This window comes from Toxotes jaculatrix, chromosome 18 (genome assembly GCF_017976425.1).
Source record: "Toxotes jaculatrix isolate fToxJac2 chromosome 18, fToxJac2.pri, whole genome shotgun sequence".
NCBI lineage: Eukaryota > Metazoa > Chordata > Actinopteri > Toxotidae > Toxotes > Toxotes jaculatrix.
Genome location: NC_054411.1, coordinates 5,723,547 through 5,745,723, shown reverse-complemented (window position 1 = coordinate 5,745,723; position 22,177 = coordinate 5,723,547). Strand labels below are relative to the sequence as shown.

Here is a 22,177-nt window from a genome sequence, read left to right as displayed (position 1 = left end):
TCAAACTACACAGGCAAACACAGCAGTTTGTTTTAACTGAAGTAAACGGAGTAGGTTAGGTGTGAAAGCACCCTTAAACTCTCACTGAGATTTCATCTCTCATTCTCTTTTTCTGTTTCTGTTTCTCTTTCACTACGTCTTTCTCTATTGAAGTTGAAGAGTTCTGTTCCCAACGACTCATTTGCTATTTGAAAACACAGATAACAAAAAAATGACAGCTGGTCAAATCCACTTTATAGAACTGTTAAAGACAGAGGCCATTTCAAACCTTTAAGGGAATAGTGCAATGCCTGGGAAGGACTCCTTAGTATTGTTCCAGTAAGTCAGATGAGAAAATCAGTATGTGAATTTCATCTTAATTTGTCCAGTCTGGTGAAGTTTTTTGCTTTACTAAGCACAAATACAAAAAGCAGTGGGGAAATGCTGGCGAAGCTCTGTCAAAAATAAAAAATATATATATACCTCCTAACAGCTTTGGAGCTGTTGAAAGGTGTTAAACAAACAAACAACATACAAGACTGCAAACATAACCTCCTTGGCGAGGTAATAAGAAGCAGCTTTGAAGTAGTTGAAAGATTTATTTTCTTTTTTTTCACTTTTTACTATCTCTGTACCGGATGCACATAGATTGATTTTTTTTTCTTTTCAAAATATCAGACTGTTGTTTAACTTACGAAACAGATATATTTTTCAGGATAGAATTTTTGAAATAGCGACAGGCTACAACATCTGTAGCCCCATATATACTGTATGATACTGTATGATCTTCTTGCTTTTCTTTTATTCCATACCCTGTATCTATTTTCCCCTTTCTGTCTTCTCTGTTCATAATTTTGTTGTGCACATTTGGCACAAACGTTCTCTGTGGCCAGACCTTCACAGGGCCAGTGCAAGGACACAGTTGTATTTGAAGCTTCCTCACAAAGTGATCCACTGCCAAAACACTAAGCCATCACCAGAGTAGTTTTCTCAGCTGCTAGTCTATAAAAATGCTCCCCAGGATCATCATTCTGTAAATATGAACATTTAAGGTTTTCCTCTCCCTTTCTGTCTCTCTTTCATTCTCTCATTAATTCCTCTGTAACTGGCTGACTCTTTCTATATTCCAGCTGGACGACTGAAGCATAAAGGTAGTTGCCATCTCCTACTCTATCACCCTTTTTATTGCTCCTATCAGAGATCTCTCATGGCTCTCTGCCCCCTGTATGGGTGTGTGCTGTTTCTGGGTAGCTGGCGGTGTCAATCCTCACGTTTTCCTCCCGGTTGGTTTCACCGAGAGCGGACCCTCCCTCGTCTTGCCTCTGTCTCTACCGTTCAAATTTCTGCTTGGGTATTCCTTTGGGAAGTTCAGAGGGTTGTTTTGTCAGACACCGGGCTCTTCTTTATGAGTGTGTATGTTGAAGAGGCATATGTTTACGGGAATAGCTGGGAAGTCAATGGCCATACTCACAAAGCTTTGTGTTAAGATAAGAGCATGGTTATCCCCCTGTGTGTCGCTATTGAAAAGACTAATTGCACTTCTATATAGGTTACTAATGGCATGAGCTCACGTTTCTCCCAGTGGGCTACCAGAGTTTTGTGAATATGGCGCTTTTGTTGCATTCACACACTGTATTTGTTCAAGTGTGTGTGCCCAGGTTTTCCGTGTATGTACATTTCTTTGGGCCTGTATGCTGTGTGTTACTGTTTGTACTGTATGTCATGCTGGCTGACTGCAGATCTCACTGGAGCACAGCCCAGCAAACTAACCAATTTGTTTCCCAACGACCTCCCGGTGACCCCCTCCATGTCCTGCTCTGTGATTGGCAGCTCATACGCCATCGGCACCTCTAGCTCTGATGCCGCCACCACCTTCTAACACAACCCAGGTGAACAGTGTGGGCCGCTTGCAGATGCAGCTCCACCTGCACGGCCTGCAGCAAAATGCCTCCGACCTACGCAAGCAGCTCACCCAGCTGCGCAAGATACAGGTACATACCATGCACTCATTGACTGCAAAGGATTTTTACAAAATATTTAAAATGATGGCTTCAGGGGTATCTAGCAAATTACTTTTGAAACCGCCAAACTTTGGCCACTGCGTTCAAAGAGCTATAGCTCCCACACAGTTACTGTATTTCTATATTGAGATAAACCTACTCAAATTAAAACTGTGACTTGGCACTTTAATGTAGTATCAATTATTTTACTTCAAACTGAATGTACTGAAGCACAGAGTCTCAAGAACAAAAAGTGTGTAAATGTCAAAATACTTGTGGTCTGGACTGTAGATCTACATATCAATAGCATATAATTTACATGAACACTTCTACTCCTCTCATATCCCAAGAGCTGTTGTGTCAGTAGAAGAAAAGAAAATGGTTTTTTTTTTCCTTTTTTGAACGCTCAGGTTCATAAAATCAAAATGGCAGAGCTCAGTCTCTAGTCAAATGTAAAATGAGCAGCAGAACATAGCAGGTAAGTATGAATACCCAGCAAAGGGTAATTAAAGAAGAAAATCAAACCAAGGTTATCACTGTTGATGTTTAAAAAAAAAAGGAAAAAAGGTTCTAGACACTTGTAGTCAGCCTGCCTAATTTGTTTCCATACACTTGCTCTCGGCTGTCAGTCTGCGAGAGCATAATAAACTGCAACTATATATTAAACTAAATGTAAAAACAAAGTACATTAAAAAAAAAGAAACACGTCCAGTAACAATATCCTGATTGCTCTATATAATTCACAGGTTTTTGAACAGTTATCATTCATTACTTTCTGCCAAAGAAGTAGTCCCTGTGAAAAGTGTTGTAGGTATATTCAGTGGATTATCCAGAGTAATCAGGACACTGTCTCTGGGTTCAGATGTCATTTTCAGTGCTTGAAGATGCGTTATCTTTATTAGTTTAAATGATGTACAGCAATAAGAATGATTCTTTGCGGGGTCTCTCCTGTCTCACTACACACCTGCAGTGTCTGTAGATGACCTGCAGAATGTATGACCACATTATGTACATCATATGAGGTTTGATTGTGGCGCAGAGGTCCACAGATTGCCCCAAAGCTGAAGGAAACGCCTTAATTAGTCGACAATATTTCTGCTTTCGACAGGTACATTCAGTCACGCATGTACAACATTTTTATGGTGAGGCGTGTATACTGTCCAGTGTTTCAACACACATATATGCAGTGGCTTTGATGTTTATTTGATCTTCACTTCAATACTGTTACCTACAGTAAATAACACCTGCAGGTTCACATAGCTGTACAGCATGACACATTGGGGGCATTGTACCTTTTGAGGATTAATAATGAAATAGAGAGATAAAAGCTTAGTTCACATTGTGTGGTATTCTACAGAGATTCAGAATGTCACGATGGATTCAGAATCAGATGAAATGCCACATGGAAGGGTTAAAAAAAATGTTGAGACGAGGTCCTTATTTATTCCATTTATCTCAGATGCAAGCGGTGCCATGGTTACTGTAGGAGGAGTCAGGGGGAGATGATGAGTTAAATGCTTTCATATGCAGAGGAGAGGATTCAAGTCTCTTGCAGGGGAAAAAGAAAAAGCCAGAGGAATGGCAGTGACAGATGACAGGCATGCAGCGCTTTTATTTGTTCCATGACAGAAGTCACAAGGGCTCCTTGAACTAGCTAAGCAGGGAGACGGAGAACCAAACAGCGAGACCAAACAGCTGAGACGTTGCTGTACCCAGAGAGGACAGTGTGCTGCTTACTTGTCTGTTTGCCCAAGTGTGACCACTGCACCTGGACCCATATTGTTGCCCATGGCGATGGCCAGCACCTTAAATTTTACATGTGGCTCATGAATTATACAGAGGGAAGGTGCAGGAGAGACAGGCAACTAGGTGAGAGGGAGGACGCTACTGCAAGATTAAAAATATAAATAAATTTTAAAAAATGCATTATCTAGACATAGTAAATTATTTTTAAGATATGTTACCATATCCCCTGCTTTTGGCCTGCTGCATCTGCATCTTCACTGATCGCAGGATAATGGGCAACACTGGGTCATTTTAAATGTTGGCAATATTGTTGTCTTGCTTCACTTCCTGGAACATGAGGCTGATCAATTATTAATTTTTCTTGCTTACCAGGTGCTTTCATCTCAGGGAGTTGTATTACATCCAGAGGTCCTGTAGAATATTCCATTCATAACACCGAGAGCTGGGTTGAGTTCATGCTCAGTGCTTCTGTCATGGACATCCTTCATTCTCTTCAGGGCTTCCTGGCTTTCTGTGTTAAGGGAAATATTATATGCACGTGCTGATACACACACACACCACAGAGTGAACTACTTGCTACATTTACCAGTGTCTTCAAGAGCAAAGCATTCAGTGTGAAGGCTAAGCCAGAAGCAATGACTGAAAAACACATAAGCAAACAAGGATAGAGCAAAACGCTCCTCTCAGATAACTAAGCAGTGAAGGTTGTACAGTAAAACAAGAGGCCGCAGTCGGCCCTCTCAAGGATGGGGGAAAACAAAATGTGCAATCGCTCTGAGGTCTGTTTTGAAAAGGCTGAGGTTCTCTTCATTATTGTCCTGTAATTCTGAGATGTTATTGCAAACAGCTTTCATGACTTCGACAAGCTCTCCTCTCAAGGCCACTGAGGCTAACCTTGATACAATTTATTTCTGAATACCCGCTGAGTATACAACATGCCCAGCTGAAGTAAGCACAATATACTGCATGTTATCTCTGATGTTGTGTGTGAATATGTGTGTGCAGCTGGAGAACCAGGATTCTGTGAAAACTCTACTGAAGCGGACAGGAGCTGAACTGAATGTGCGCGTTGCCGACGCCCTGAGGAAGCAGGAGGATCCTCTGCAGAGACAGCGCCTCCTGGTGGAGGAGGAGAGACTCAAGTACCTCAACGAGGAGGAGCTCATCATCCAGCAGCTCCAGTTAGTTACAGTATAAGAAGAGTAGAAGAGTACATGTTGAAATCCCACAAACTCTCCTCAAATCTTTTTTTTTTTTTTTAATCAGTAATAATCCAAACAGTAGTAACAAAGAGAAAAATGTGTCTGTATAAATTATTTTTGGTTTGGTATTCAGTATATAAACTGACATTTACAGAATTTAAGATGAAATTTTGTCAGGTATTTAAAAATTGCTTTAATTGTTTTGTAATTAGATGACTTACTGAGTGACGCAATGATAGGATGAAATTGTAAACTGTAATTAAGCCTGGCATAGAGCAAGATGCTTATTAAGATCTGAAGCATGAAACAGTCCAGCAAGTAATTGAAGTGACTGCAAAACCAGAGCTGAGAGCTACCTTGAGATTTAATAAGCAGATAACTTGCTTCTGTCTGTCCATATGCGGAAATGTTCAGTGCAGTAATAATTCCTGGATCTTTCTGTGAGCGTTAGAATAGTTCCTGGATCTCACTCTGAGCTGCATTTTGATCACAGACTAATTGGTTGAACTGTCAGATGATCTCTGCTAATCAGAGTCTGTTTTTCAGCCCAGCTAATGGCCAATTTATTTTGGTTAATTATACATAGAACTCTGATTCCTTAATAACTTGAGGCAGATTTATTTGACATCAAGTCTGACCGGACCGGACACATTCAACATTAGAGCTGAACAAACTGACGTTGGTATAGATTCTCTGTTCCACCTTTTCCCTCGGTTGTTGCAGGAAACTTTTAAATACCAATCCATACTCCTCCGGTTCAGCTGTCCAGAATGGTTAATCTAGCTGCCAGTTGATTGAGAGACATTTTATTGGCAGAGGTTTTACAGGAACTCAAACGGAATAATTCTGCGATAAAAATCCAGTTATATTTAAGTGCAGCTGAGGAATCCCTGGTGTTCAGCCTTCTGTCTGTTCCATCTCAGTGACCTGGAGAAGTCAGTGGAGGAGATCCAGAAGGAGTCATCTGTCAACCACAAGCTTGTGACAGTGCAGGAGCTGGAGGAGAAGGCCACTGTTCTGAGAAAACTGGGAGAAACACTCACAGAACTGAAAAGTGAGTCATGCTGGCACACTTCACTGTCACAGGCAGAAAACAAAACAAAAAAAAAACACAGTCCTTTACTCTGGTAGACAGTTTATAATGCACTAATTACTCACCAAGGCAGTGATGATCTTTTAGTCACCCACAGCCAGCCTGTCAAACGCTTAATCACTCTCAGATTGCTGAGATTGTTCATTGTCTTAATGAACTTCCTGACCATTTACAATTGTCCAGAATGTTTTGTTTGATTACATTAAAAGGCTTTCAGTGTCTTTGACAAGTGGAATTGATTTGTTTGGGGGAAACATGGTTAGCTTCCTGTGTTACTCAGCTGCTTTCTCCTGCAGATCAGTTCCCAGGCCTGCAGAGCAAGATGCGGGTGGTGCTCAGGGTAGAAGTGGAGGCTGTCAAATTCCTGAAAGAAGAGCCACACAGACTCGATGCCCTGTTAAAACGCTGCAAGACCATAACTGACACCCTCGCCACCATGCGCAAGTATGAACCTGCTCCACCTGCTACACCTGAGAGCAACAGTTCGTCAGCCCCTGCTTTACTTTTACATCCCTACTGAAGAAAGTCTGTTTGTGTTGAATACTGAAACTTTTCTTAGAGATTGAAAAGTTTTAAATAACCGTATAAATACTGATGGAAGCAATTGTCCAATAAATTCTTACGTAGCGATATTTGCAGTGAAATATGTCCAACATTAGCTGACGTGGAAATGCTCATTTTTAATCAGTTTGAGGAAGGATTTTCCATTTGTACATCTGCCAGAGACATTATATTTTCATTCCTCTTTGCTTGTGTGTCAGCAGAACATTATGGATTTTTATAAAATGCAGTGGACAGACAGACCTTGGACCAAAGGAAGATTGATTAGATATTGTTGTTGATCCGGATCAGAGATTTCCGCCATTAAACATTTATTGTTTTTAAGCCAAAACTCTGAAACTCTTACAGAGACTGAGAACTGACCAACCGTTATGTTGGGTTGACTGAAAAGAGTTTGCCCATCACAGTATTTTGAGTTCTTTGGATGTTTTTGGCATTCAGCCACAATTGTTTTTACTTCAAGTCATGGATTATTCATGCTTTAGTTTGTTTAACATTTTATTTTATTTGATTAATGAATTCATCTTCCATGTCTTGACAGACAAGCGAATGAGGGGGTGTGGAAGAAGCAGGAGGACTTCTCTAGTCCTTCATCAAAGCACAACGATGACTTGCGCAAGTTTGCAGACTTTGACATTCCCACTAGCCCACCACTCACCATCAATGACCTTGGGGGAGGCAACAGCCTGTCCAACTGGAGCCCCCACTCCAGCCTCAGCCGAGGCCACGGGAACCCATCCGGCCCTCACAAGGACAGTTATCCTCCTGTTCCCCACAAGGGCAAAGCCCTGGAGGAGCTGGAGCGTCGTGCTGCTGCGGACAAAGCTTTGTCTGTAGAGGTCCGACTGGTATGAATGATTTCTGCTATTTTTCAAGTTTTCCTCTATTCTCTCACCACCTGCATACATAATACGCATTACAAATCATATCATAACACAGTTACACCAGTCAGGCAACCCCACAGTGGGTATGTGTGTTTCGATCCGCCTCTTCTTTTCACAGGCAGCCGAGCGGGACTGGGAGGAGAAGCGGGCCAGTCTGACCCAGTACAGCGCTCAGGACATTAACCGGCTGCTGGAGGAGACTCAGGCTGAGTTAATGAAGGCTATTCCAGACCTGGACTTTGCTGCTAAGCAGATAAAGCCCTCCTCCAACACAACCTCCTCTCAGGCCCCTCAGAGTGGGGTGGCAACCCCAGAGCACCGTGTCAGCAAGCCCCAGCACAAGCTTTCTGGGAAAGAGGGAGGATCCAGGCGTGGCTCTGGTAAGATGAGAGTTCACTGCTTGAGTTGGCATAATTTTTATACATAATTGTAAAGAGGAAACCTTGCCTCTTCAAACTGTCAACGTTTTAAGAGCAAAGAAAAACAGCTTTGTTTTCAAGGTAACCACTATTAATTTTTAAACTAATCAAATGTCCTTCAGATGCCCTGTAGGTCATCTAATCTTCTCAAGAACATCTGCTCCCTAAACTGAAATAAAATATGAAAAACTGGAGACGAAAGATAATTTTTAAGAAAAGTCACTTGACACTGCATTCAGGGTTAAGTAGGTTTTAAACACTACACATGATATTATGACTAAAAACAGCCAAATATCTCATTCTGAAAACACTGTAAATGTATTACTAAGATGCCTGTATTACTTCTTTTTCCAGATGAGCTGACGGTGCCTCGATATCGCACAGAGAAACCCTCCAAGTCTCCTCCTCCGCCACCACCTAGACGTAGCTTCCCGTCTTCTCCAGGCTTGACCACCCGCAGTGGAGAGCCCCTCATTCCTGGAAAAAGTATAAAGGTAAGACAGCAAATCTCCCATACATACAGTTTTCACATGTGCACTGTATTATATAAAGTATGTATTCTGCAGTTAAAATCTTTGATTGACAAACCCATATCAACAGATTAGGGAAGATAATGGCAACTAATCAGTTTATTCTTGTTAGATCAAATCATTGTGTGCCTGTCGATAAAATGTTCAGGTTGCAAGCTGAGGATTGTATTTGTGTTTGCAGAAGTCTGAATCTGAAGAGACTGAAGGCCAGAAGCCTCATGTAAAACTGAGGAGGACCGTGTCAGAAAACCCTCGCCCTGCGTCTACACCCCCCACACTGGCCTCTGGGGACAAGGAGGAAGGAAGGGAGGAGGAGAAAATTGCTGCTGAATTGGAGGTAAATTAAAACATGTCTTGTGCATTATGGTGCTCATATCATCATTGGGCTGCTGTTCAATGAGTGGGAAAACTGCGCTCTTTTTATTATTTATGTTACATCCACAATCTGCCACTGGCTTTTGCGCGCGCACAATGTGCACGCAGAGAAGCTCACCATCATTACCACATGTTCAAGCAGCAGGTGCCATATGTGCCCCTGCCCGTGGCTGTGCGAGAGCCCAAAGATCACATACTGCTCAGTCACACATATCATCACCCAGGGCTCACAGATCACAACCAGACAGATGGACCCTGATGGCTGCTTGGACTATGTTTGAGATGGCCTGCCTGAAATTTGATGGAACAAAGAGTCAGCAGCAACTGGTTCTGATAATTGCGCGGCTGTTGTGTTTTTATCCTGTTAGGACAGCTTTTGAACCTCCCTTTTCCCTCCCCAGCTGTTTGAGAGAGCCCCAGTCAGGCTCAGCCTGCCCCCTCCCCATTCCCTGCCTGTTAGCCCTCGCAGCAGGAAAAGCGTACCCCAGTGCAGACTGGACCTGTGGCCCTCTCAGGCCCTAGGCACCGAGGTAACACTCTGGCTGACCCTGAGTGCTGTGGATTAAACTTCTTAAACCTCAGTCTCTGTTCCTCTTAGCCCCTCTACCACACACAAACCCCCAGCTACTGCTCGGCCTCTAGACACTCATTCACCTCTCAAGTCTCGTTAACCTGAAATTAACAGAGCAGATGTTATTTTTCACTAGTGTCTCTTTTTGCTATTTATTTATTTGCACACATTCCAGGAATACCAACCCAAAAAAATATGCAGAACACACCAAAGCAAGGGCTTTTTTCTCTCTAATTAAGCATTTTTTAATTAAATTATGTGGCTGGTGTTGAGACTATGTAACCGTGTACAACATAATTACCTGATAGTGCTTTTACTTTTCTGAAAAATTGTACACACACACAATTTGGAATTAAAGCTGCATTAGTCATATGACTAAAACATGACTCTGGGGCAGGAAAACATTCAGTCTGGATGACATACGTTGCCTCCACCACACTATCAGCTTATGTTGTGTTAATTAAGTTGCCATGCCTGACATGTTAGCGAGCAGTTACCTACATACACATCGAGCATTCATTTGGATCTGTGTAAAATCAAGATTCACTCTCATTTAGCTCTGGTTTGGCCTTCACTAACAGCTGAGAAACCTACTCACACATTCAGTTCCTTTATATATGAATGCATCTGTCCTTTACAACCACATAAAGTGTGAGTGTTTTCTGCTGTGGGTCTACAGTTGTTGTTGATGTTTTTTGTGTGAGAGCTATTTATGTTAAGGAGGAGGTTGTCTAGAAATACACTGCACTTTAGTTAATAATATCACTAACACTTTCCTTTCTCTCTTTTTTTTCCTTTTTTTTAGTTGTACTTGGTTGTCATATTATGCAGTGATCATCAGTCTCACTTGAAGTTGTTGGACTGTGCTAAGGCTAAGTGTGTTTGAATTTAAAGCTCAAGTGCTTTCCTCATTTATAGGAAAGTCGCTTGTCTCCTGTCCCCCACATCGTGTTGACAGAGTGTTTGCCAGCTTCGCCTTCTGCCTCAGAGGATCCCGTCAGAGATTTAGCAAATGACTCTGTGGAGGAGAGTCCATCACGAGATTGGACGGGTCATCACACGGTCTATGAGACTCCAATTTCAGAGGAAAGGCATTCATTTGGAAGCTCTACTCAGCGAGAGCAGCATTGTTTTAAACAGGAAATGGAGCTAAAACAGGAGGTTGCCCTGCTGTTGACAGAGATGGAAGTGAGGGTGGTGTCCTCTCTCGAGGCCCAGGAGCTCAGCAAGACTGCAGGAAAAGTTTTACAGACTCTGACCATCTACCCACACACTAAAGATGTCTCTGACGTTCTGCTGGCTGACAGACCTCTCCTAGTGCTCTTCAGGGAGGAAAAAACTGTCAGAGAGGCCTACAGGCTTCTGTATTCCCTTCTGGAGTTATCCAAGCCAGTTCCCAAACCCAGAATAAAATCCTCCTATCACTCAGGCCAGCAGAGCTCTCTGGTTGAAGCTCTGAGACAAGGGAAAGAGACAGGGGACAGGATGCTGGCACTTCCCCACAACACTGAAACTAAGATGATTCCTGAGGCACAGCAGGGTTTGGTAAACAGCAGTCTTGAGTCCAGTGGGTCGGCTAGCTCTGTGGACAGTCTAGTTAGTCGGACGAGAACGACAGAAGATGTCCGACGCAGCACCTATAGGAGGCTGGACAGCTTGGAGGAGACAATTCGAGAGCTGGAGAACACCTTGATAGAGATCAGTGGCCATCCAACTGCAGAGCAGCTCTACGCTGTGACAGCCATCAAAAGTGCTTCTGCACAGATTACTGGTAGTCCAACCTCAGGAGCCAAGAAGCCTCCAGTGCCACCAAAGCCGTCGTCTTTCAGCCCAGCATCGATCCAGGTTCATTGCTTACACCTGCTGTGCAGATTCTTGCTCTAAAGCAACATTCCCTATTTTCTTTCTTCACCTCTTCCCTCTTGGTGCTTGTTGGAGCTTCACTTTCAAGCTTCTGATGTCTGCTCCCTGGTTAAATTGAGATCTAATTGTTTTTTGCATTTGAAAATATGTAAAAGGGACAGACAACAGACTTCCTCCTTTCTTGTCTGTTCTGTGATCAGTTCCGGAGCTGCTGTCCTGCTGAGCTGAGAAGATGTTAATTATTTCTTTTATTGATCTGTCCTAGAATCTGCATTCAGACTGTAAACCTAGACAATTTAACCTTTTGTTACACCAAACAGGCAATAAAAAGTGCATAGACGATACGAACATTTCTAATTTCTTCTTCTTCTTTCTCCTCTTAGCTCTATCAAATGAATCTGTCTTCTCATCTTTGTTTTGCCTTGACGTCTGGTCTTTCGCTCAGAATTTTGGGACTGTGTGGGGACTATGTACATCTGCTGTTGTGCTGTACTTTGACAAGCATGAATGCACGTTTTATTTACTGTGTCGCATTTTAATTGCACACGCACAAGTTACAAATTGTAGGGAAAACGTCAAGCCAGAATGAATATTTACTGACCACATGTTTAATTCTATTACCAGACACTGTGAGTAGCCTCCTTTCAACTCACCTCCAGTTGACCGCAACTCAACAGCAAAATTAATGATAATCAAAAAACTTATTGCGCTGCCGTGTCAGCTGCCACTTCGTTGATGTGTCTTGACAGTTTGCGTAGTATTCCCTGTTGCTCTGAATGTAGACTCCCACTCAGGGCAGGGCTGCAACACTTCACAGTCACACTGCCATGGTGAATTTCAGCCCTCTGATGTAGAGCCAGGGAGTATTCCCATGGGCATGGGAAGGATGAGGATTACAGAGTCTTCACGCTTTATTTCATCAGTCCAACTTCAACCACGTTCATCATTTCAGCATGACCCTTCTTCCTACTCTTGTCCAACATTTGCTCGTGTACTCACCAAATTCACACTGACAAGTGATCTACTTTCAAGCCCCATTACAGTTCTGGTTTTTAATTAGGACATTAGAATGAGGATTTCACAATTCTGCTTCACATCGAGAGAAGAATGAGCAAGGAAGGGAGACAGGCAGGAGTTGCCATAGCAGAGAAAAACTGGCTATTTAAAACTACCACGATTAATATTATATTAGTATTCCTTTCAGCTAATGTCTGTGTGTTTGCAGATGAGGCACAGTTGGATTGAAATTTGACTGAATGTGTATTTGTTTTTGTGCGTATTAGAGACAGTCGACAGAGGAACTCAGCAGGAAAGATCATTAAACTCACTGCATTGTGGATCCTGCAGTGAGGACAGACTACGCAATGTCAGTTTTGATGCTGCCTTTCTATATTCTCTTCTTTGTCGTTTTCTTCTGATAGATGGTGAAACTCTGTGAAGTGGATAGTTCAGTTTTATATTGCCTACAAGCTCTGATCTTAAAGACCTCACTAGTCTCAGTGGACAGACTTGCTTGCTGGAATCAGACTCTGCACAGAGTTTATGTGTGTCAGAGGCATCAGCCAAAGGGACTGAAGAGGAAACATGAAATGTACAACCATGTACTGTGTGTCCACGGTCTGATTCATGCTTTTCTCCTCTCTCCTCTCCTCTCCTCTCAGGGAGGGAATAGTTCCAGCATCGGTAAAGTTTTCCAGTCCTCAGCTGCCTCCAAGCTGAAGCACCTGCAGCAGAACAGCACAGACAAGACTAAAAGTGGCAAAAGAGAGGACTTCCTGAAGATCCAGGGCCAGCAGCAGGTATCATCTTTATATTTAGCACTGCACGCTTGATCTGGCAGCATGTGTGCAGATGGGACTGTACGGTACTTTCCAGATACTCTCAGTATTGGCTGCCTTCTGTGGTTGTGGCAGACATGTTTTAAGAAGGCTTGCATATAATCATAAAAAAACATAAAAATGATAAAAAATGAAGATGATTATTATTATGGAAAGACACTGCATATTATTATGCCCTCAGTCTACGACTGAGGCAAAGAGAAGCAATGATCCATGTCCATTATAAATCAAGACAAATGGGACACAGAGTTCTTTGGATGTGAAACGATATGAAAAACATTTTTTTAGTATATACAAGCACAGTTGATGACCTTGTTCTTCATAAGGAAACAAAAGTTGTCATGAAGGTGATGGCACCCCCACACGTCAGCAAGCCTTCAAAGGTATATTTTTGAAAAGCAAGGTGCATCTGAACCCCTGCAAACACCAGATCAAGCATAATTTATCATCTCGCTTTACCCCCAACGCACAACTGCATGTCCCCAACACACTCTGATCCTTAGCTTACAATCATCAGATATTATTATATATTTATATTATATATAATACTATTTAATATTCAAGACATAAGCCTACGTTTTCTGTATGAGAAAGACGACCGTAATGATGAATTCTTGATGAATTTAAAACTTTTAGCTAATGATCATAAATTTTGTGACGGCTCATTATCATGTGATTGTTAAAACAGATCCTGGATCCTGTGAAGGCTCTATGTCCCACAGAAAGATGTGTCAGGTTAAAGTGGTTGAGAATTAGTACTTCAATTACCTAAACAGTTCATCTACTTTAAAATTGTAGTATATAAAGTTAAAAAAAAACTTTTACCTAGCATTATGTATTACCATAATATACTTTTGTAAGTCTTCAGTTTGGTTTTATTGATCTAAAAAAATGGAAAACTTGGCTTGTTTGTTTTGAGTAAGAAATCAGCCCAACAACACAGATGTTAAAAAATACATTTACTCCTACACAAGTATTTCATATCTGAGGTCTGGCAGAAAGTCAAGCATTAATTTATAAAACTTTTTAAAGCCTCTCTCTATGCATTTCTTATATATTTGATAGCTGGCTCTACATATTTTTTTGGTTTAGCATTTTAGTGCTTTAACGTAACAAAAGACTGGACATAAGGATGCTTGATGGCCTCTGGAGGCGAGGAAATTGAACTGTTGAAGCATGTCAGTCCAGTAAAGCCAATAGAAGATTTTCGCACCATCCCGGTGCACAGGGGGAAAAAAACTTAATGTCAATGTAATTTGAAAAATAACAGGAGCAGTGAAGTGCACCTAAACCCCCATACTGCACAGAATTTGACAGACCATTCAGACACAAATTCAGTCTTGAAGATTGCAGAGAAATAACTGTGTTAGGCACAGAAAGAGAGATTTGAGAGATGGTGGGAGTAATGAAGCTTTGGTCGCCACAGACTGAGAGAAGATTGGAAGGAATCTCTGCAGTACTATGTAATAATCGCCCCTTGAGTCACTGGCAATCACAGATTATTCAGTATGAAGAGGACAGTTCTCTTTCACCACCATTAAGTCTTTCATGTTTCCTCTTCTTTATGTCTCTCTTTCCTTCCTCCACTTTCTGTACTCTGCAATTTACACACGCTGCCCCTTTATTCCTTTCACTTTCCCCCTGTCGGTGTCTCTTACTCCCTGTGATTTGGAAGCAGAGTGGATTCCTACACATGTCTAATGAAAGCAAAATTAATCCCATTATTCCAGTATGACACTCGCACACGGCACGCTCTCTTTGTCCACAAACTGTTCAAAACAGTCATTGTGAAAAGACGCTGTATGTGTGAAAGCGCTATCCTCGGAGGGACAGTGAACACACAAAGCTAATTGTCGCCGTGGGAAGTTGGTGCCAGGCTGTTTAGGGTGGCAACATAACTGCAACTGCATGAAGACAACAATAAAAGAACCAGCTGACCTAAACTAAGAGAACAAACAGCGAGCTGCAGCAGATTTTGTCATATAAAAAAACAAACGTGGGGACATTCATCAGGAAAGCAGAGCAGTCTTAATAAACAACTGCTAAGCATTGTGGTGTATTAGTCGTATTAGTAGCTGGCTAACTGTTTGTTCATTTATATATTTTACACAATTTATTCATGTCATTTATTCATTTTGTAATGTCTTCTTATTTATTTAATATTGAACAATTTCCATAGTGCAAACTTTGTAAGCCATGCAGTGCCATTTCCTGAAGCGTGAGCTTGGCAGAAAAGACCAACACAAATGTTTTGACACCCCGTGCAAACCTTAATGAAGTCACGATGCTGAGAATCGAGCGTTGTGTTGTTGGTTTCCACAAGCTGTTACAGCTGAAATAGTTTTTTTTTTTTTTGGTCAGATTTCTGGCGTCTTCAATGTCAAACCAACAAAACAGCACAGATCCTGACAATTTAGCTTACAGATGGGTGAAGCAAAATCTGTCTACTAAATCATTTTAAATTCAGCATAATGAAACAGCTGAACACAGACTATGCTAGAAAAACGTGCTGATTATCTGCAGTTCATCTCATCAAATTATCGAGGCGGCTGGCTGATTTGCATACAGCCTTTAAGAGCTAATTAGAAACTTTTGCCGACTTTATATTCACTTCACCCTGTTTTTTTTTTTTTTTTTAACCCGTCACTGGCATCAGGCTTGTGACCTTTGTGAAGAGAAATCCTAATTATCTAATGACTAGACTCTAAAACACGATACATTCTGCTGCTTTTGGGAAACTGAAAAGTAAGCAGGTTATTTTTAAAGAATAGCAGAGCGTGTGAAATCAGACACAGTCATCCAGCACCCATGAAAGCTGCCCGTGTATTTCTAGGATCCACGTTATGCCTCACTGTTGAGCTGTAATCTAAAAATTATCCCTATTTTAGGCAGAACTTCCCCTCACCCAGATTTCACCTTAAAGCTCACACCTCCTTTTGACTGATATTGTTGTTTTGACAATCAGACGTGCCCACCTTGGGTGACATCTCTGCTCTGCCCACAGCTGAAGGTAAAGGTGTCTCTTCTCTTAAACCTTTCCTGGACATTACTCCCTAAATGTAACCCCAAACGTTTTCCCTCCTTCCAGCTCCAACTGGTGTTTTAGATTGTTCTCTTTTGTCTCCTCTGGCCAAATGATAATTGACATTTCTAGGGCGTTTTGAACAGGGTACAAACTCAAGGAATGAGCACGGCACTTTGGAGCCTTGCACTGGTCCTCCCACCCCCGCTAATACATTAATAGATCTAAATATATAAATTTAGCACTAGTGGCACTGGCATGGTCCACACAGTGACAGTTTGCCCCAGTTGAAATGAAAGGCAGCTGGTGTTCATTAACATGTCGTGAAAGCCAGCTGGAAGGACAGTTCAACAGTTTAAGACATCACTCTGTACCCACTGCAGACAGCTAGAACAAGATGCACTGGCACCACTTTTTGGGTTTGTGTGGGTCGTGATTTTAGTGTTGCCAATTCAAGTTACTCCGTTTAATTTTTTAAGTTTCATTAAGATAAAATATGCTGGCTGAATGAACTTGCCTCGATCACATTTTAGGTGTAATGACTTGCTACCCCTCACCACATTCCTTGAAATATCCCTGCTAATAGTGTGTTCCAAATAGACTTGATCATTGGAGCGAAAAAAAAAAAGTGGCACTAATGTTCAAGTTTTTTAGAGTATCGGGTTCGTTGTCAGTTTCGACTCTGATGTTATGTCTGTATGTTAATTGCGGGTGTTAAAATTAACAGAGCCTTTCTGATGGTGCTATGGTGCAGCTGTGCTCGAGCTGTCTGTTCACTAGAGCTTCACTCTGAGGTATTAGAGCAATCCAGGCATGAGGATCCTTCAAATCAATGTGCTGGATAAGAATAGACAGTTCAGAACCACAATTTCTCCCCGTTTGCTTTGGCACTGATCAAGAAGGGCATGACAATGTGAATCACTTTCATGCCACAAAACCCTATTTCATTTTCCCATTTGGCCTCTTATTACTTCTGGCAGTAAAACTGGCTAATTAAAGGTGCTGGGCATGAGGTGGAGGTTGTGAAGGCCTATCCTTGGAGGCAATCGTTTGACAGGAAGCTTTGAGTGTGTAGAGATGAAGGGCGGCTGCTCTGCCGTGCTCACAGACCAGAATAAATGTGTCGGCCAGGCTTGAGAGGAGTTCCTCGAGCAGAAGGAACGGCCCTGCTCTCCAGGGACGGTTGGCAGCACAGGCTCTGGAACTGCAACAGAGCAGGTGAAAGCCTCCCAGCAGCGCAGTCTAGACTAGCACACCTGCTCTCCTTTCATACAGAACTAATCCCTGTAATCCCCATTCAAACACCTTTTAAAACTTTTACAGCCACATCAAAAACTTTTTTACTGTTGCATCTTATGAAAAGCATAAATAAAACTTCCCTAAACTGTAAAATTGTTTAAAATAAAAAGTTAGGTTTGGCTCTTTAAAGTAGAATCTCGCTCTTATCTCACTCTGTCAGCACTCCGGTACATTTTGTTTTGGTCTGTTTCGCTGTACATAAAACACACAAACTGTTTCTGTCGGATGCATTCACCTTAGCTCCACCTGTAAACGAGAGACAAATTCATGTTGTGAATGTGTTGCCCACAAGTCTCATGTGTTGGAACAGTGCCACCTCCTGGCACATTCCAGCAGTACATGAAGGGACTGAAGGGGTGAGACTGTCTGTCCATCAGGATATTTTGCATTTGTTAATGAGTAATAATCATTAAAACAAGTGTCAAAATAAAGATGGTCAACAGTGCAATTTGCAGGTGACCACCTTCAATGTTGTGCCCTATGACAGAAGTTGTGTTTAGCAGTGGTTTGGCCATCATGTGTAGATGGCAACCTGTCTCATGGCTTGCATCACACATGCTGATATCAACCTGAATAACAATCTCCTGTGTTTGTCTTTTGTTCTGTTTTCACCTCTCCCTCACCCTTAACCCCTCCGCTACATGTTTCCTCTGACACTTGTTCCTGGGGCGCAACCTCACCCACCCCTTCACCCTGCGTGCACCCGTGCTGCCCTGCACCTCCTGGCCTGACCACCTCCTGTACCTGTGACCCCGCAGCAGTGAGCAACCTGTCCGTGTCCAGCCTCTTCAGTTTCCCTCTTCTCATCTACACCTGACTACAGACCTACATAGTTCCATCTGCCCCCATCTACTTTTTCAGCTACCTTCACATCTCCAGTGTTTTCTCAAAAATCTACACTGAACCCCACTCTGTGTGCATTTGAGGATGTGTGTATGTGTGTGTGTGTGTGTGTGCGCAAGCATGCGTGCACGGGCATGTTTGACTGTAATGGTAAGGGAAGGTGCTGCAGGGGACAGTGCCCAGCCACAACCAATTTTAAGGCTTTAATTTTTCATGGTTTCCCCTTTGATCCCTGAAAACCTCATCTATTTACATTCCTACCCTCCGCCTTCCTGTCTCCTGTGTCGGTGCTCTACCTGAAGGCCTTGGGGACCAACAGCACCAGTGGCAGTATTGAGCCATACCTCTCTGGTATCAAAACGGGCATTTTCTCAAGCCGAGTGCCCTCTCCTGCGGCAGCGTTTGCCCCTGGACTGAGGAAGTACCCCCAGGAGGGGGCAGTACCCTCCTTGACAGCCTCCTCCAGTCAAGCGAAGGCTCTGTTGGCAAGCCTGTCTGCCTCCGGCTTGAGCGCTGAGGCCCTGCTCCTCTCCTCCACCCTCCGTCATCATCGGCTTCTGCGCGAGCAGCGATCCTCCTCCCTGCCTCTGCCCAGCAGCCAGTCCTCCTCCCCTACTCCCACTGCTACCTCCTCTTCCTCTTCCTCTTCACCCACCACCCCTACTCCATCCTTGTCTCCCTCTTCTCCTACCCTTTTGAGTTCCCTCACCCTCTCCTCTGCGGTTCTCAAGTCCAGCGATCGTAGCCTTGACAGCTCCAGCCTCAGCGGCTGCAAGGAGGGTGGCATCAAACCTGTGAATAACTGTCGATGATGAAGAAGAGGAGGATGAGGATATGGGGGGATGATTTTCAAGCACCATCACATGAAGAGAAATTTTGTTTTTTTACTGGACATTTTGGCTCTTTCTTCTTTTTCCTCCTCCTACTTTTGACCTCAGTTCAGTATGGAGAGTCTTATCATATTTCCACGGCAAGAACTACCATATTGTAAATGGAGTCACAGTCTTCTTGGACAAGTTCCCCACTCTGATCTGGTTCCATAGTTTCTCTGAAGTTCTCCCACACAGTCATACTGCCAGTGTCCCAGCTAGAGAGCGCGCAAACGGGCCTCCCCTTCCCACCATCTGCCTGCTGTAAGCTGATGTGGTCTGGATGGATTTACTGACAGCACCAGTCTCATATATACCCTCACTCGGTGGGTTGTTAGTGGAGTAGATATAATATCTAGACTGTGACTTTTATCATAGAAAATAGAATGCAATAATCACAAAGTGAGTCCTGTAGTTGTGTGTATTCTGGAAAATATTGCTCTCACTTACCTGCATCACCTGGCAGAATGTGAGCCCTCTCAGAAAAAAAAAAAAGAAAAAATCTAAAGTAGATCAAGGTGATGATTGTGGTTTCAAGCTGTTTTGTGTCAAAAGGGCATTTGTGGCTTTTCTTGCATCACATGTGTTTTAAACTCTGAACTGGTGCTATATTTTCCCCCTCTGTTTGTACACACTGTGTAAAGAGTTTACATGAACTTCCCCGATCTTTGACCTGCACTTTGGTGCAAGTGCAGATTCCACTGTCTGCTTTGATTTCATATTTCATGCTATTTGAATATTTATATGCATCCATTCCCTTCCAAAATTTGGAATTAATTGTATAAAATATTCAATTTTAAAGTTTCTTTTTTTGGAAAATTGAAATTACTCTGAAAGCACACTGTAGGGAGCAGTCTTATCACAGCACATCTCTATTTAAAATGGGAGGAGGCACAGTTACACAAATGGAAGGGAAAAATGCAAATTGTGTATTTTATACAAATGTTGAATTCCTGTATATGCGTACAAACGAGTTAATTATGACAATCAGGATGTTTTCACAGTAGCATCTTACAGGTTGCTCTGGCATTTTAGCACCTGACATCACAAACCATCCCAAAGACTCAAGCACACACAGCGATGAATAATACACACATTTTGTCATACACGCTCGTGTAAAGCCAAGCTGCTAGTTTCTTGTTTCAGCAGTCGTGTGTGATGATTCATTTTAAGTCACATCTGTTGCACCACTGAAAAAGAGCACCCTGGTAAAATACGCCATAACAACTAGAACATGATTTCTGTCTTTACAGAATCTGACTAACAGATCAAATGTTTTCTTTTTGGACACTTGCTTGTTTTGAACTTCAGAGTTTGCATTTTGCAGGCCTTATTGTAGGACATAATACCTTCTTTGAACAAGAACAAAATATATCTTTCACTTTAGTGAATTGATCGCACTTCAACATCTATTACACTGTTTCAGCTCTTAAATAGATAAAGAATATTAATCAGCACACATTTAGAAACTTCAAATGTGGGTCGACTCTTGAAGGATCTGAGAGGAAAATATAGAAATGTAAATCGAGCACAGTTTCCTCTCAAACACATGACCTTTACCGTTAATTTTAACTTTGTGAATCTGGAAAACTATGACAAGCACAAAGCTACAAATGTTTCCTGAGGGCAGAAAAAAACACCCCCACATATATAAAATGCTGCACACTAGATTATCAATATTGCTGTTGCCTCATTTGGTTTAATGACCTGCATGTTGAGACAGAAAACATTTCTGAATGTTAGGTCTTTGGTGTGCCTCAGTGACAGAAGTTCAAGTTATTATTATTTAAAGCACATCAAAGGCCTGTCAGTGATTCCCTAAGTGTAAAACCTGCACAAGGAGCCATTTCGAAGCTTCCTGTCCTGTGTTGTTGCCTCAAGGCTGCCCACTGAGGAGGTGAACGGACAGTCAGAGACAAAGTCATTTTTTTCAGTCATTTCACCAGAATGACTGTGTGAAATCGATTCTTTGTGGCATTGAGATTAAAACATGTGCGAAGGGGCTCATGTCAAAGAGTAGACAGCTTGAGGAGAGGGGATTAGTTTGGGGACATGTGTTTGAAGGCTACTTTAATAAGGCCGGCTTTGACTTGCCTTGTCTCCATCGAGGGTGCTTGTGATATAAAAGGCCCAAAGAGATGAGAGGAAGGGTTTGACAGTCAGAGAGCCATTAAACGGCCGCTCTTTCCCTGCCCCTTTCACTTTGCTTCGTCTTTGGTATGGTGCGTCTGTGAAATAAAAACCACTCAGTTGAGGTCATGCTAGGACAAAGTTTGATGGGCCTCAATTATTAAAAGTGTGTGCGATATGTAATTAGCACTCTTGCAGTTTTACCGAGGTAGTGCTCTTGCCCTTTGAGAAACTCCTCCCTGTTTGTCTGTAAGGACTTGTAACAGTGTTTTTCCCAGTGCCTCTAAGACTTTGTTCTCGCCAGAAGTCCCCAGTTGATCTCGTGTTACAGTATTAGATCAACAGCGATGACAGAATGACACTTTGACCCAAAGAAGAGGCTTGCGAAAACTGGCTTGTTTTTGCAGGAAAAAAAAAAAAAACTGAAAACAGCACTTGAAATGCAGAGTGTGTCAGGTTGCAGCGGTGGCATTTGACTAAACACTCCCCCAGCTCTGACAATGTGCAAAACTGCAAGCCCACAGCACAGCGAATTAAGCCTCATCTTGGGTGCTCTGTAGCTCTGCCAGGCAGGTTCAAGCCCTGGGTTTCATATTGAGTGAAGTCAAATGAAAGAAATTCACTTACTCATGCTGTTCCACACTCAAATCCATAACTCTCCGAGTTAAATTTGCTGCATTTGCGTCTGGTGACCGTTGGGGAGGAAGTATTCATGCTTGGCTGCTTTCCCCAAGTAAAGCCTGAGATGAAACCCTCCAAGAATTGCGTGACAGTGCTCTCTGGAATGATTTTTTTTTTTTTTCAAGACGAGTGTTAGCGGGCTGTGATTTCAACATGGCTGGAGGCTTAGAGGGCATGTTGAAGACACTCACAGTGGATGCCCCTGGCAATCATAAAAACTCATGCAAACTTGAAATCAAACATAGAAGAACTATACATATATAAATATATCT

The 22,177-nt window shown here is 42.4% G+C and overlaps 2 protein-coding genes across 8 annotated transcripts in view; both read left to right on the top strand.

The window, feature by feature from the left end:
- Positions 1-21,673, top strand: part of si:ch211-278a6.1 (SRC kinase signaling inhibitor 1) — a 96,502-nt gene extending 74,829 nt beyond the window's left edge. For 3 of the 7 annotated variants that reach the window (XM_041062127.1, XM_041062124.1, XM_041062125.1), the window contains exons 8-20: positions 1,110-1,130; positions 1,810-1,970; positions 4,731-4,906; positions 5,851-5,981; positions 6,317-6,464; positions 7,123-7,429; positions 7,584-7,845; positions 8,239-8,378; positions 8,596-8,751; positions 9,191-9,319; positions 10,279-11,205; positions 12,885-13,022; positions 18,141-21,673. In XM_041062127.1, coding sequence (XP_040918061.1) covers positions 1,110-1,130; positions 1,810-1,970; positions 4,731-4,906; positions 5,851-5,981; positions 6,317-6,464; positions 7,123-7,429; positions 7,584-7,845; positions 8,239-8,378; positions 8,596-8,751; positions 9,191-9,319; positions 10,279-11,205; positions 12,885-13,022; positions 18,141-18,146 — 2,702 coding nt within the window. In that variant the 3' untranslated portion in view covers positions 18,147-21,673. The remainder of the gene's footprint in view (positions 1-1,109; positions 1,131-1,809; positions 1,971-4,730; positions 4,907-5,850; positions 5,982-6,316; positions 6,465-7,122; positions 7,430-7,583; positions 7,846-8,238; positions 8,379-8,595; positions 8,752-9,190; positions 9,320-10,278; positions 11,206-12,884; positions 13,023-18,140) is intronic. The other 4 variants (XM_041062130.1, XM_041062129.1, XM_041062128.1 and 1 more) reach the window with 2 other exon arrangements.
- On the top strand, positions 18,462-21,673 carry LOC121198255 (putative protein TPRXL; the record flags this gene model as incomplete). Its single annotated transcript, XM_041062249.1, has 1 exon — positions 18,462-21,673. A coding segment is annotated over one exon (576 nt), but the record flags the coding sequence as incomplete, so codon positions are not given.
- Positions 21,674-22,177: the final 504 nt, after the last annotated feature.